Genomic DNA, 15,769 nt, shown 5'->3' on the forward strand with positions numbered 1-15,769 from the left:
ACTTTGCATGTAATTGGTGATACAGGAAGCACAGGGGGAAATAACACAGCACAGGTATCAGGGAGTACACTCTAATTCAACTTGTGAGGTGCTTTCTGGATTCTTTCTACAGTGAATTAATAGCTCATTGTTTGCTTTGACTAGATGCTTGCCTTTCCCTTGAAGGTCCATGCACACTAGGTAGCTGAAAAAATTCCAGAACCGCTGGCAGAATAAGCAGCATAAAAACGCTCAATGTGGCTTGTATTGCACATTTATGGGCATTTGCTTTTACAAGCAATTTTTTTCCAAAGCATTCCCCTCTGCTCATTTTTCACTATAACCAATGTACACTTGAAAACACCGAACACTCTATTTCGGTGTGTTTATGTGCGTTGAGTGTTTTTTCTGGCAGAAAGCTCCTCTCAAAAACGCACTTGTGATGTTTTTTTTCCAGCCTGAAAATGTTCCTCTGAAATATACCTGTAATCTCCCAAATGTGCATGAACACACAGACTAACATAGAGTTGCTGAAGAAAAAAAACAAAAACGGCAAAAGCCTTTATAAACAGCATTTTTATGCCCAGTGTACATAAGGTCTTAATGTGGTTGTGGTATAGGATAAGGGGGCCCGCTGAGGCTCCAATGTAAACCAGCCTAATCTTTTTAATTTTCTTCTCATAACTGTGGCTTGTCAACAGCTTTGGTAATAACAATACAATTATAATTGTTATGCAATTTGCACTTAAAGATATGCACTAACATTACAGTATTCTTTAGTTGGCTTTAATGGATCTTTGCAATGGGTAGTGTAGGGGGATGCACAGCATAAATTCCATGGGTAAGTATATGCTATTACAAAAAAATCTCAGTGTGGTAGGAGTAAGTACACTGTAAGGCCGCGTACACACGGGCGGATTGTCTGTCCAACTTAGTCCGCTGAACAGTGTTTCAGCGGACAATCCGCTCGTGTGTGGGCTTCAGCGGACTTTTTCAGCGGACAGTCTGACGAACAAAGTCTTACGGAATTTCCATAAGACAGTCCGTTCAAACTTGGTTTTGTCCGTCCAAACTTGGTTTCAGCGGACAGTCCGCTCGTGTGTAGGCAAGTTGGACGGACTAAGTATGGCGCATGCTCAGAAAGGGTTTACACGGCCGAAGGTTGCATTGCAGTGTATAGGACGTCGTTTTTCTAGTCCCGTCGTACGTGCTGTACACATCATCACGCACGCTTTCAGTGGACTGTCTGCTCATCGTGTGTGGTCAAGTCCGTTCATGCAAATTTTGAACGGACTGTCTGTCGGATTGTCTGCCGAACTTAGTTGGGCAGACAATCCGCCCGTGTGTACGCGGCCTTAGGCTTCTTTCACACGAAGGGTCTGATCACGTCCACCCATCAGTTTTTCAGGTGGACCTGATCGAACCCTCCATTCACCCCTATGGACCATCAGGTGTATACCTGCCAACCTCCAATCTGATCCGTTCTGCTTAAAAAGAAAAAATTGAAGGGGATCTGTCTCCCTTTGTCTAGGCTGATTGGAACAGAGGGCAGTCTGGTCTAAATGGACTGTGGAGTCTATTTACACACGCTGGTCCATAGAGCAGAGCGTGCTCGGCCCATGTCTGCTTTGCATAAACTGTGGACACAGACCTGTCAACTGCCCGCTATGCTCAGATCAGCTGGGGATCAGCAGACAGATCCCCTGCTGATTGATCTAAACAGAGTCTGGGGTCTAAGTGCAGCACAGCTTTGTTTATCATCAGGTCTGCACAATTCCCAGTACTGCATTTAAGGTGATACTAAAGTCTAGTTTTTTTTTTTCATTTAAAAATAACAAGCATTTTATACTTACCTGCAGTGGCGTCTGGAGGGGGGGGGGGCTCACCCAGGCTGGACCCCCAAAAAGCCTGGGGTCTCATTTTACTCAATTAAACTTATTAGCTTCTATGATGGATGTCACACTGGTCAAATGCCGGGACATGCGACGTCCATAATAGTTGCTGGTCCAGGTGGTGGAACTTAGTGTGATAAAGGCCACGTGGTGCCGACTAAGTGGGAAATTCCTGCTCTGTGTAAACCGGTGGCTCTTCTCTCCCCATGCACTGGCAAGGCTGCCTTAATGGGCACTGGCAAGGCTACACTGATGTGTACTGGCAATGTGCCACTGATGGGCACTGGTGAGGCTGAGCTAATAGGCACTGTCTGATCAGACTGCATTGGTAGACACAGGTAAGGCTGAGCTGATGGGTACTGATAAGGCTGCATTAATGGGCACTGGTGAGGCTGCATTAATGGGCACTGGTGAACCTGGCAGCAACCAACAAGTGAGTCTAAACCCCCACCCCCCATGATGCAGTGTTTGGCAGGACTTACTTTAAAATGTGGGATGGGTTATGAAATCTAACTTTGAGCTGAAGCCCCTGGTCCTTTTCCCATCTAGCAATACCCCTGCTTAATTCTCTGTGCAATGGTTTTGCACATAGCAGCCCAGATACTGCTTTTCTCAGGTCCCTCGCTGGTGCTCCTGGCCCCTCCCTCTTGCTGAGTCCCCCCCCCCCCCCCAAGCAGCTTCCCATGGCAGCTGCTGCTCTGTGTGTCCATTCAGACACAGATCCACGGCTCGGTCCCACCCTTTCTCTCTCCTCATTGGCTCACTGACATTGATTGACAGCAGTGGAAGCCAATGGCACCCCGCTACTGTCTCAGCCAACGAGGATGGGAGTCCCAAACAGCAGAGACTCTCGCACAACATCGCTGGATCAAGATGGGACTCAGGTAAGTATGAGGGGGGCTGCTGCACACACAAGGTTTTTTTATCTTAATGCATAAAGATAAAAAAAAACTTCTGACTTCCACTTTAAGCTAATTTCTGGGCACAAAAAACGTTCCAGTGTTCCATCACTCATTTTGTTCCCTAAAAAAAACAACCACCCCAAAACAACACACAGATTTTCTTTTTTACATTAGGCAGTTCTTCCTGTGTACGTGTCACAGGCTTCAGTTAGGCTTTAAGTGGAAATATCTTTAAAGTGAGGATGACAATCTTATAGTTATTAAGTCAGTTATTAATGGAACAAGTTGTCCCAACTGAAAGATTTCCCCTCACTTTTTCCAGAAGCAAAGTAACTTTCTGTGCTGCTGACAATGGTCACCAGGACAGACAGAGAACATAAATCTTCCTAGTGGAACCCAGACAGCAATAAAAACCTTATAGATGTTCTACGTCTTCCCCACTCTATTAACAACTATAAAAGAAAACGTTTGGCCTGTTGATACCCTTTAGCAAATATAGTACATAAACAGCAACAAAAATGATAACTGCAAAAAAGAGCAGGTGCAAACCTTACTTATTAATAAATCCCCCCATGTATGTTAGTGACATTTACTACGTTAGTGACAGTTACTATGCTGGTCAGATGAATGACAGTTGTTGACTTGGTGCCCACGTTTTCTAGGTACCGGCCAGGCTGGGATCTATACGCTGAATTTTATGGAAAAGCTAGCTTCACAATTCCCAAAGCTTTTAGCTTGTTTTTCTATGAGAAAGGCTATTATGGCATTGATGAATGCGTTTTACTAGAATGTCTACACTGGCGGCATTTCTTCTACTAATCAATAATATATGGAGCGGAGAGGCACTTAAGCTGTACATCTCATGTACAGTTTTCTATGTTACTGTACCAAATGAGCACAGTACAATCACATATCCTAAGGAATACATTCACTGCACTGACTAGTACATATATTATTGTGCAGAGGAACACTGCATCCACGGATAGAAAAAAAACACTTGCTGAAAGTCATTTCTTACTTTGGACCATATGATCTGATATGCTATTCTGACAGATAAAAAATGTAAACATTCATAATAATTTATCAGTGTGTTACACACAGTGCAGAAAAAGTTTTAGCAGTGAGTTGGGCATGATTATCTTCTGCAAACAGGAACTTTTGTGCACAGCTTTTCCCCTTGGGCACCCTAGCAGCCCACTCCATTCTTCAGTTCACGATGAGAGTAGACAGGCATCAGTATATGCCAGTTTCTAAACATTGCTAAAATGTGAACCCCTTGAAGCGCCCCTGTGCTCAAATTATGGAAATTAAACTATTTACTAATTCTTAATAAGCAGTAAAAGAGCTGTACAACAAATCTCTGACCATTATAGCTGCCCTAATGTGAAGTTATAGATTCTCATAGATCACAACAGAGACCAAGAGAAATAGTGATGAACGAATCTGCATGGGTTTAATTCAAGGGCAGGTTTGGTGAACACATTCCAAAATGTGCAAATTGCAAACTTTTAATGTGTTTTACTATTAAAGTCAATAGTATGCGAATCTTGAAAAACAATTCTCTCCATTTTCAAGACTAATAAGCAAGGTATTGTGAAATAAAGGGCAGATGAACACCGTATTTAGTTCACCCCTTAGTTTAACGCAGTGTTTCTCAAATCCAGTCCTCAGGCCCCCCCAACAGGTCATGTTTTCAGGTTTTCCATTATTTTTCACAGGTGATTTGATCAGTTTCACTGCCTTAGCAATTACCACAGCTGTTTCATCTGAGGGAAATCCTGAAAACATGACCTGTTGGGGGGGCCTCAGGACTGGATTTGAGAAACACTGGTTTAACGGTAATCACCCAGTCTATGTGAATCCAGCTTGGCCATAAACACAAACTCCAGCCCCAACTCAGATTTTAGTTGGTTATTCCAAGGGCTCATTTAGATGTGCATGCATTATTACCATGCCACTGAAAAGGGATCACTTTAATATTTATACATATGTTGATCATTTTGGTATGTGTGCCTCTTTGATTGACATAACTACAGTCAGGAGCAGATATTTTGCTTACCATACACTAGTAGATTTTCAAACAAACATGCTCAGCACTTATCGGTGAAAGCATAATAGTTTAGTGCAAAGATGTGCTCCAAAAATTGGTGGGGACTTGAAAAGTGAAGAGGTGATCCAGTACAACGCTCCTCTTCACTTTTCAAGTCACCATCAATTTTTGGTGCACATCTTTGCACTGAACTATTGTGCTTTCACCAATAAGTTTATATTGCTGATCCTATCATGGGAGTGTGCATCTAAATTTATATTTTTCACTATATTGGTTTTTCATTGTTAATTTTCATTTAAGATTGGGCTTGTGTGTGTATATATATATATATATATATATATATATATATATATATATATATATATATATATATATATATATATATATATATATATATATATATATAATATTATATTATATTATATTATTTATTTATTTTTACTTTAGAATTTTTTTCACTTTAATTGTTTTTTGGACTTTATTTCAATGTGCTGTCCATTTATACACAGTATTCACATTTCATCGCTGTTTATTTACTTTTGGCGCTACACGTTATTTGTTTCTTAAGATTATGTATACGTTTAGTACAGTGCCTTGAAAAGTATTCGCTCCTTGGCTATTTATCTATTTTGTTACATTACAGCCTTTAGTTCAATTTTTTTTTAATCTGAATTATATGTGATGGATCAGAACACAATAGTCTAAGTTGGTGAAGTAAAATTAGAAAAATATACACATAAAACTACTTTTCAGAAATAACAAACTGATAATTGGCATGTGCGTATGTATTCACCCCCTTTGTTATGAAGCCCATGAAAAGCTCTGGTGCAACCAATTACCTTCAGAAGTCACATAATTAGTGAAATGATGTCCACCTGTGTGCAATCTAAGTGTCACATAATCTGTCATTACATATACACACCTTTTTGAAAGGCCTCAGAGGCTGCAACACCTAAGCAAGAGGCACCACTAACCAAACACTGCTATGAAGACAAAGGAACTCTCCAAACAAGCAAGGGACAATGTTGTTGAGAAGTACAAGTCAGGGTTAGGTTATAAAAAATATCCAAATCTTTGATGATCCCTAGGAACATCATCAAATCTATCATAACCAAATGGAAAGAACATGGCACAGCAGCAAACCTGCCAAGAGACACCAAAATTCACGGACCGGGCAAGGAGAGCATTAATCAGAGAGGCAGGGCAGAGACCTAAGGTAATCCTGGAGGAGCTGCAGAGTTTCACAGCAGGATGACAATAGGCCGTATGCTCCATAGAGTTGGGCTTTATAGCAGAGTGGTCAGAAGAAAGCCATTACTTTCAGCAAAAAAACAAAATGGCACATTTTGAGTTTGTGAAAAGGCATGTGGGAGACTCTCAAAATGTATGGTGGAAGGTGCTCTAGTCTGATGAGACTAAAATTTTAATTTATGACCATCAAAAAAACGCTATATCTGGCGCAAACCCAACACATCACATCACCCAAAGAACACCATGGTGGTGGCAGCATCATGCTGTGGGGAAGTTTTTCAGCAGTTGGGACTGGGAAACTGGTGAGGGTTGAAGGAAAGATGGATGGTGCTAAATACAGGGATATTACAGGGTAATAATACAGGTTTGAGCAAAACCTGTACCACTCTGTGTGTGATTTTAGGCTAGGACGGAGGTTCACCTTCCAGCAGGACAATGACCCTAAGCACACTGCTAAAGCAACACTTGAGTGGTTTAAGGGGAAACATGTAAATGTGTTGGAATGGCCTAGTCAAAGCCCAGACCTCAATCCAATAGAAAATCTGTGGTCAGACTTAAAGTAGAAGTAAACCCTTCTATCATTTTCAGACAAGGAAGCTGCCATCTTGGCCTCTAATGATTCTTCAACTGCCATAATGCTGCACATGTGATTAGTTATGAAACCAGCCATGGGATGGTTTGAAAGATTGGTTGAGAGCACAACCAATGTGAAAGTTAGCATTTCCAGCATGCCGGGAATGTAAGGGTTTTTTGAAACTGGGTTTACTACCGCTTTAAAGATTGCTGTTCACAAGCACAAACCATTCAATTTAAAGGATCTGTTGCAGTTTTGCAAGGAGGAATGGGCAAAAATCACAGTGGTAAGATGTGGCAAGCTCATAGAGACTCATCCACAGCGACTTGAAGCTGTGATAGCCGCAAAAGGTGGCTCTACAAAGTATTGGCTTTATGGGGCTGAATAGTTATGCACATGGACTTTTTCTGTTATTTTGTCCTATTTGTTGTTTGCTACACAATAAAAAAAAAAGATCTGTAAAGTTGTGGGCATGTTCTGTAAATTAAATGATGCAAATCCTCAAATAATCCAATCCATGAAAAATGCCAAGGGGGGTGAATACTTTTACAAGGCACTGTATGTTACTTATCTGTATCAGCTGCCGCCCCACTGCAGCGCAGAGATATAGCTTTTTTTATTTATGCTCAGTACTTGATAAATTTCATTCAAATATACTTCAAAATTTAAATTCCTTTTAACATTTGATTTTGGAATGGATGTAATTTTCTGAACAAAAACGACATACACTGTTTTGAAATTTGTGAATTCAAGAAAAAATTAGAATCCTGCTACTTCTAATTTTTTCATCATTGCAGTTGAAAATGACTGACAATTTGACTCCACTAACCACTAGAAAATTGAACTAATGTTCCTAACAGCAAAATGAAAATTCAAATGAAATTATACTAGTGTATGGCCAACTTGCATCAGTATAAGCAAAGTGGAAGTCATTCCCTGGGCTGGCCCAAGACATTGTGCTGCCTGGGACCAAGAATAAAATGCCCCCCCCCCCCCCCCCCAAATAAAAATTATACCCACCAAAAGGCCCCTACATCCATTATTTTATATAATGATAAATAAAACTAAAATTCAACTTATCAGGAAATCAGATTTACATGCAACAGCAACAGCACCCACACTTGACATCAGGATTCCCCCTTAACATTCGGAACTCCATACTTAGCAGCAGGAGCCCCCTTTCACATCGTTAGCCCCCTAATTAACATCAAGAGTCTCCTTTTATATCAGAAGTCCCCCTCCCCCCCTTTACATTCTGAGTTCCCCTTTGCATCAGTAGTCCCTGCTTACATCAGAAGTTCCCCTTTAACATCAGAAGCCCTCTTTACATCAAAAGTCTCCCCCTTCACATTATGAGTTCTCCTGTGGCTTTGGTTCTTCTACCCCCCATGCGCATGCTCGTGTCCTTCTCCTCCTTGTGAGTGCCCAGGTCCGGCCCTGACACTGTCCCAGAACATACGCAGGCTGGGAAGGTTAACAAGTAGCCCACTACCTTTACCATCACACCACCAGTGGCTGCTAGACTGCCTATAAACGTTTGCACCAAAAACTAACTTTTCAGTGGGAAGTGAGCTGAGGAGCCCACTCAGCTACTGGCACTTGCCATTGGCTGAGCCAGGGAGTGAAGTGGTGTGTCCTTTGTATGGGGCATCAGAGTGGCCCGGGGGAAGGAAATTGGCACCCTGCTCCCCCCCAGGGTGACCACATTTCCAAACTTCCATTCAGGAACAACTTTGCCAAGGACAGGTGGAATGTAGTCTCAGGGTTGATCAGCAACAGGGGTGATTTGTCAGGTGAATGGCTGGTGTTAACACTTAAATCACCCTGACATCATGCTTGATATGGTGTCAGGATGATCAAATCACATAATTTCTATTACTACATTGTAACATATAATGAAATAGTCTAACTCACCATAATGCAGAATCAGTGGGAACCCTGAGCTTACACTTGCCACCAGATGCAGCATGCCACTATTGCCTGCCACCAGATACAGATTGTCACTTGCCACCGTCGCCTGCCAACAGATCCGCATTGTTACTTGCCACAGTCCACTGTCACCAGAGAGAGGGCAGGGAGAAAGGGGGTGCAGGAAGAGAAACAGAGAGGGGCAGAGAGAGGGGAGGCAGAGAGAGAGGGGGGCTGTTGGCTGCTTGTTTAATCTTCCTGCCCCTACATCCCTTTAACAGATGCAGCACACGGATAGGGAAAGAGGGGCGGGAGAAGGGATGTTTGTGACAAGCTCAGGCATGCTGGACGGAGCAGACAGCGGTGACAGCGGGCTTCGGAGGACTTCTGTCCCTGTCCACCACCTATTAGACACCTATCTTGGAGTCAAAAGTAGTGCTCCAAAACCCTTTTGGCCCTGTGCTACAGGTGGTGGGCGGGCCGGCAGAGAGAAAAAAAATCTGCAGCTTCGGCAGCAGCAGAGAAGCCCGAAGTGCCACAAACCCTGAAGCTCCCTCCCCCCTCAACACTGGGCCCGTGCCTCTCCATGCCGCACACCCTACCCCAGGCCCAGTCAGCCCCTGATTTGCCACCCCTCGCAGGGCGCTGCCTGGGTCCAGTGGGCCCACCGGGACCTATGGTAGGGTTGGCCCTGGTCATTCCTGCTTAAAGTGATTGTCTCATTGTTTTTCTATAAAAATAACAAGCACGTTATACTTACCTGCTCTGTGCAGTGGTTTTGCACAGAGCAGACCACATCCTCTCCTTCTCGGGTCCCTCTTCGGTTCTCCTGGTCCCTCCCTCCTGTTGAGTTCCCCTATAGCAAGCAGTTTGCTGTGGGGGCACCAAAGCTGAGCTGCAGCGCCGTGTATCGATTCAGACATGGAGCCGCGGTTCGCCCCGCCCCCTCTCTCTCCTCATTGACTAACTGACTTTGATTGACAGCAGTGGGAACCAGTGGCGCAGCTGCTGTGTCTCAGCCAATCAGGAGGGATAGTCCTGGATGGCCGAGGCACTTGTGGACATCGCTGGATTGAGAGGGGGCTCAGGTAAGTATTAAGGGAGCTGAGGGGGGCTGCTGCACACAGAAGGCTTTTTATCTTAATAAATAGCATGTATTAAGATAAAAAAAATAAACCTTCTGCCTTTACAACCACTTTAACTTACTGCAGGGTCCACCTTGCCAGATCCATTTTTCTTCTTGCAGCATTTAATAGGTTGTCTTAGATAACAGGTGAAACTAAAGCTGAGGAGTATAATCACCAAACAGCCAACAGTCAGGAGGGATGCAGGATAGCTACAGTAAAGAGACTGTGAAGGGAGCAGAGGAGAACGTTATGGGGGGGGAGGGGGGCACGATGAAGAGGAGAACATTATTGTGGGTGGGGGGTTGAAGGAGGCAGAGGTGGACACTACTGTAGGGGGATGATATGAATGGGACAGAGGACACTACTGTTGGGGGATGCGGGGCCATAAATGGGAAGGGGGGTTGAGGACACTGCTGTGAACAAAGGGGGGTATGATGTGAGGGGGAATTCAGAGGTGTGCTGTGAAAGAGATTGGGGGGGTTTGAAGGGGGACAGAGAACACTGCTGTGAAGAGGTAATTGTGTGAACTGTGGAACTGTGATGTTAAAGGGGGTTTTATTATATGTGTGTGTGTGTGGGGGGGGGGGGGGGGGGCGAGAACACATGCGATTAGGACCTTTGTTGTAAGAACATTTTTCTGACCAGACCTCCATGAATTTTAATTTAATATTCCCGCTCTAAAGGGTCCAGTTATAATATTACTGCCATTTACTCTTATTTACACTCCCAGGATTTGGGGGTCACAGGGAGAAGAGGAGGTAACAGACCACCAGGAAGTATCATATTTCCATATTGAATCAGTCATGTTATTGTAGGCGTGTGTACATTTTTTTTGGAACTGACTACAAATCTTGACCTTCTTATTGACACAACTGGAAACCAAAGTGGGTCCCTTGATTATGTGAGGCAGAGCCTATACTCTGCTGGCTCTACTGCTATTTGTACATATGAACATTTGTTCTGAACTCTAAACAGCCATTACAGGCTTACATACGCCTTTTCATTGGATTTACACTATTTTGTTTGGAAATGCTCTTTAATAACTCCCACCAGAAACACAGATACCTTACTCAAAACAGCAAACTTTAGATCTTTTGGGAGTCTTCTGACCATGGTGATGCTTCTATTTCTACAGAGATTTCTTTAAATAAGCAAAGCCATTTCTGGATCCCCTAGAGTTGTGGGCTGGGTAGTGGCTGGAACCTCGTGCATCTCAGCTGCTATGCCACTAGCATATATTAAGAGGTTGCCACCCAGGCCCTCTGTTCTCTAGACATGAAACGCCTGCCAGCTCTTTCTACTTCTATTAATCTATATAACTAATCGCAGCAATTAATTCATACAAAAGACAAATATGGCTTTGTCTATAAAGATGGTTTAATTTTCTTTTTTTCAGGATCCGCACATACCCTACCTCCAAGACTCCAGAAAGAAAGAGTCTATAGCTTCTGAAACGTCTGTTGTTTCCTCCTATTCCCCTGAAGAAACAGAAGAAGAAAAGAAGAGTGCCTTAGAAAAGAGTATGTAAGTGAGTCCTTTTTGGGGCTTATTGGGAATGGGACTTTACTCATCTTTCTTCTTGTAATACTAATAACACCTAATACCTCTGGGTGAGTTTCTAGTAGTAAAGTTGCTCATTTGATTTGCCCAAATCAGTTGATGACCCTTATAAGTATAAGCCATTTTTAAACCCTGACATTTACTTGCCTATCTTAATATGTATATACTGTACATATATATATATATATGGGCAGTCTGAATACATGCTAAGCCCCATACACACTATCAGTTTTTCTGCTGAGCTTTTCCTTCAGATTTACCAAAACCATATAGTGCAAGGGCCTGTCTGATTGCACACAAATTGAAACTCCTAAGGTTTCACCTCATATTATATGGTTTTGGTAAATCTAAAGGAAAAATTCAGCAGAAAAACTGATAGTGTGTATGGGGCTTTAATGTGCTTGTCAAATTACAAAAGTCAAACTGTTTGATTAAAGCAAAGGAACTGTGCCGGGATGCATAGCTGCTGTCTAAAGTTAAATAAGTGAGTAAAGGACTTTTGTTTTTAGTAATGCCTTTGATCATAGGAATGCTGGGCCATTGGAGATATGGCTAACTTAGTGGATGATAAGGTCTGTGGTGAGGGAAATGCTAGTCCACTGATAAGTCTAGAGGAAAAAAAACATAGACTTGTAAGAAAGATTTCTCATGCACCTGACAATAGAAGTGCATTCCGGGGGATGTGACCAATCAGGAGCTGCTTCCTACATTATCAGCTCCTGACTTTGATTTAGAGCAGGGCTAGAGTCTGCTTGCAGTGATTACTGAGCTGTTTATGTTTAATGGGTGCTGTCCCTTCAGCAAAACATCACTCATTAATCCAGCAAGTGGTGACATTCATGTACTATATCTATTTTAAGTAAAAGGAATGGGGTTTAACATTACAGGAATCAGTGCCTTGCCCGTGCCAGTAAACTCTTTATCTAAGTAAATATAATTCATGGCATTTAGGATCTACAGTATCTACATTTATTAAATAGTAGGTTATGATCTATAAATTTGATTTGTCCCTGGAAACATATGGCATGACTATTTATTGCATTTGTGCATCACATTTCTATCCAATTATGGACACATGAAGTCTTAGGCCCCATTCGCACTTGAGCATAGCGTTTTCAGGCAGAAAATCATGCAATTTTACAGTGATTTTGCAGCGTCTTTTACCACGATTTTGTGGTGTTTTTTACAACGTTTTGCCACGATTTTGTGCAGGGCAAAAGGTCACTCATGTAAAAAGAACAAAAACGCCCAAATCTGGCTAAAAAAAAAGTTCCAGAACTTTTTTTGAGCTTCTGGCTTCAGACGTTTTGGAGTGGAGATGTGAACCATATCCATAGAGAATAATTAATTTTTTCCCCTCCAGCGTTTTGTAGCTTCAGGCTTCAAGCTACAAATGCCCAGGTGTGAATGGGGCCATAAACCATTGAGTTTACTGCCACCTATAGGAGGATTAAACACTGGCAAACAAATGAACAAATGAGCAGGTTATAACCCCTCCCACTACAAGCATATCACATTTTTTTGCTGGTGTCCTAAGAGGATGGATGACTTTTCTTCATTTCTGCTGTTGTAAATATTAACCACTTCAGCCCTGGAAGATTTTACCCCCTTCCTGACCAGAGAATATTTGCGATTCAGCACTGTGTCAACCACTTACAGACCGGACCATTTTGCTGGTCAAAGACCAGACCACTTTTTGCGATTCGGCACTGCGTCGCTTTAACTGACAATTGCGCGGTCGTGCGACGTGGCTCCCAAACAAAATTGACGTCCTTTTTTTTACCACAAATAGAGCTTTCTTTTGGTGGTATTTGATCACCCCTGCGGTTTTTATTTTTTGCGCTATAAACAAAAATAGAGCGACAATTTTGAAAAAAACGCATTATTTTTTACTTTTTGTTATAATAAATATCCCCCAAAAATATATAAAAAAACATTTTTTTCCCTCAGTTTAGGCCGATACGTATTCTTCTACATATTTTTGGTAAAAAAAATCACAATAAGCGGTTATTGATTGGTTTGCGCAAAAGTTATAGCGTTTACAAAATAGGGGATAGTTTTATAGCGTTTTTATTAATAATTTTTTATTATTTTTTTTTTTACTAGTAATGGCGGCGATCAGCGATTTTTATTGTGACTGCGACATTGTGGGGGACCCATCAGACATTTTTGACACATTTTTGGGACCATTGTCATTTATACAGTAATCACTGCTATATAAATGCAGTGATTCCTGTGTAAATGAAACTGGCAGTGAAGGGGTTAACCAGTGGGTGGCAGTGTAGGGGTTAAGTGTTCCTAGGGGTGTGTTACTAACTGTGGGGGGGGTTGGGCTTTCATTTGGTGAACACTGATCTCTGCTCCAATCACATGGAGCAGAGATCAGCGTCACTAGTTGCTAGGCAGAATGGAGAAATGCTGTTTACACGGCATTTCCTCCATTAGGGCGTCCCGTGAGACGATCGCGGGTATGCCCGCGGCGATCGAGTCCGCGGGTCCCGCGACCAGACTCACGGGGGTCCCGACCAGCGCGGGAGCGCGCCAACGGCGGCATGCTCCCGATGGCAGGGCGGCATTGAAGATTGGACGTACCTGTACGCCAATATGCCTGCCCGTGCCATTCCGTCGACGTACATCGTCGTGCGCTGGTCGGGAACCGGTTAACTGACAATTGCTCGGTCATGCGACGTTGTACCCAAACAAAATGTATGTCTTTCTTTTCTCACAAATAGAGCTTTCTTTTGGTGGTATTTGATCACCTCTGCATTTTTTATTTTTTGCGCTATAAACAAAAAAAAAAACGTAAATTTTGAAAAAAATGCTAAATTTTTTAATTTTTGCTATAATAAATATCCCCAAAAAATATATAAAAAAACACATTTCTTTCTCAGTTTAGGCTGATATGTATTTTTCAACATATTTTTGGTAAAAAAAAATCATAATAAGTGTATATTGATTGGTTTGCGCAAAAGTTATAGCATCAACAAAATAGGGGATAGATTTATGGCATTTACAGTATATTATAATCTTTTTTTTTTATTATTCGTAATGGCAGTCATCTGCGACTTTTATCGAGACTGCAACATTGCAGAGGACAGATCGAACACTTTCGACACAATTTTTGGACCATTGACATTTATACATCGATCAGAGCGAAAAATAGCCGCCGATTACTGTGTAAATGTCAGTTAGGGAAGGGGTTAAACACTAGGGGATGCTCAAGGGGTTAAATATGTTCCCTCAGTGTGTAGGGGGGATGAGCTACCTAGGACATGACAGAGATCGCTGCTTCTGATGACAGGGATCAGTAGAAACCAGAAATCAGTAGAAATCAGAGCAACCCGTGCCATTCTGCCGATGTACATCGGCGTGCAGTGGTCGGGAAGTGGTTAACCTGTCATTTTTTATTCTAGCATTTTTTTTCTCTTTGAACCATCTATGGCTGGCCTTACTGCTATGTGACTGCAACATATCTGATTATATACAAGGGACTACAATCCTACTGTAACGAATGTCTCCAGCTTTTTCACTGTCAGGTTAGGGGCTGCTTGCATCACACCAATTGAGGGTGCTGATGTCTGCAGCCTGGAATCTTGTTGTCTTCTACTATTAAAGTCTTTCTTGTCTTTGGAGTCCCCCTTTGCTCTGTTGGGTGTAGCTGGGACCTTTGCCCCCTTGTCTGAGGTTTTCACTACTGTCATTCATGACCTAGGTCTTTGTTGAATCTGACCATAGATGTAGTCTGGCAGATTCAGTATCTAATCTTCCAGCAGCCATAGCAGCTTCTGAACCACAGTCAACTGCAATTCCTCCCAGGTTATAAGAGACCATTTTTTTTTGCTGTGCTTACACTATTGAAAGTAGAGGATCAGGCTGGTGCTTCTTCCAGTGCTTTTTCCAACCTTAGATCTTTCCCTTTTTACCCGCTTATCTAATTGTTTTTATAGAAAAGTTGGAATCACCCTGATAGGTTGTTTGCTCCTCTAAGTGCTTGCTGGCCTTTTATCCATTTGATGAGGATTTTGATAAAAAATGGTCAATTCCCTCTGAGGATCCTGCCATATCTACTTTGACTGCGATTTTTCTTTGCCAGACCTTGTCGGACTAGTCAAAATCCCTTATGCCCCATACACACAGTCGGACATTCCGACGGATTTTGGTCCAAACTTTGTTCAGAATGTGGTGACGTAGAACACGTATGACGGGATTATAAAGAGGGCAGTAGCCAATAGCTTTTGTCTTGTAATTTATTCTGAGCATGCGTGGCACTTTGTCTGTCGGAATTGTCTACACATGATCAGAAATTTAAACGATAGGATTTTGTTGTCGGAAAATTTTAGATCCTGCTCTCAAACTTTGTGTGTCGGAAAAATTCCAACAGAAAAAGTCAGATGGAGACCACACATGATCTGATTTTCCGACACCAAGATCCGATCGCACATTTTCCGATGGAAAGTCTGACCGTGTGTAGAGGGCATTACAAGGGATCTAACCTTCAATTCAGTTGAACCTCTGCTTGTGGACAA

At 42.3% G+C, this 15,769-nt stretch overlaps 1 protein-coding gene across 3 annotated transcripts in view; it reads left to right on the forward strand.

Annotated features, from left to right (window-relative positions):
• Positions 1 to 15,769, forward strand: part of ARHGEF25 (Rho guanine nucleotide exchange factor 25) — a 479,971-nt gene that overhangs the window by 400,212 nt on the left and 63,990 nt on the right. For all 3 annotated transcript variants that reach the window (XM_077483624.1, XM_077483625.1, XM_077483626.1), the window contains one exon: positions 11,080 to 11,207. In XM_077483624.1, coding sequence (XP_077339750.1) covers positions 11,080 to 11,207 — 128 coding nt within the window. The remainder of the gene's footprint in view (positions 1 to 11,079; positions 11,208 to 15,769) is intronic.

This window comes from Lithobates pipiens, unplaced genomic scaffold (assembly GCF_037356315.1).
Source record: "Lithobates pipiens isolate NorthernLeopardFrog02 unplaced genomic scaffold, aLitPip1_a1.2 Scaffold_16, whole genome shotgun sequence".
Lineage (NCBI taxonomy): Eukaryota > Metazoa > Chordata > Amphibia > Anura > Ranidae > Lithobates > Lithobates pipiens.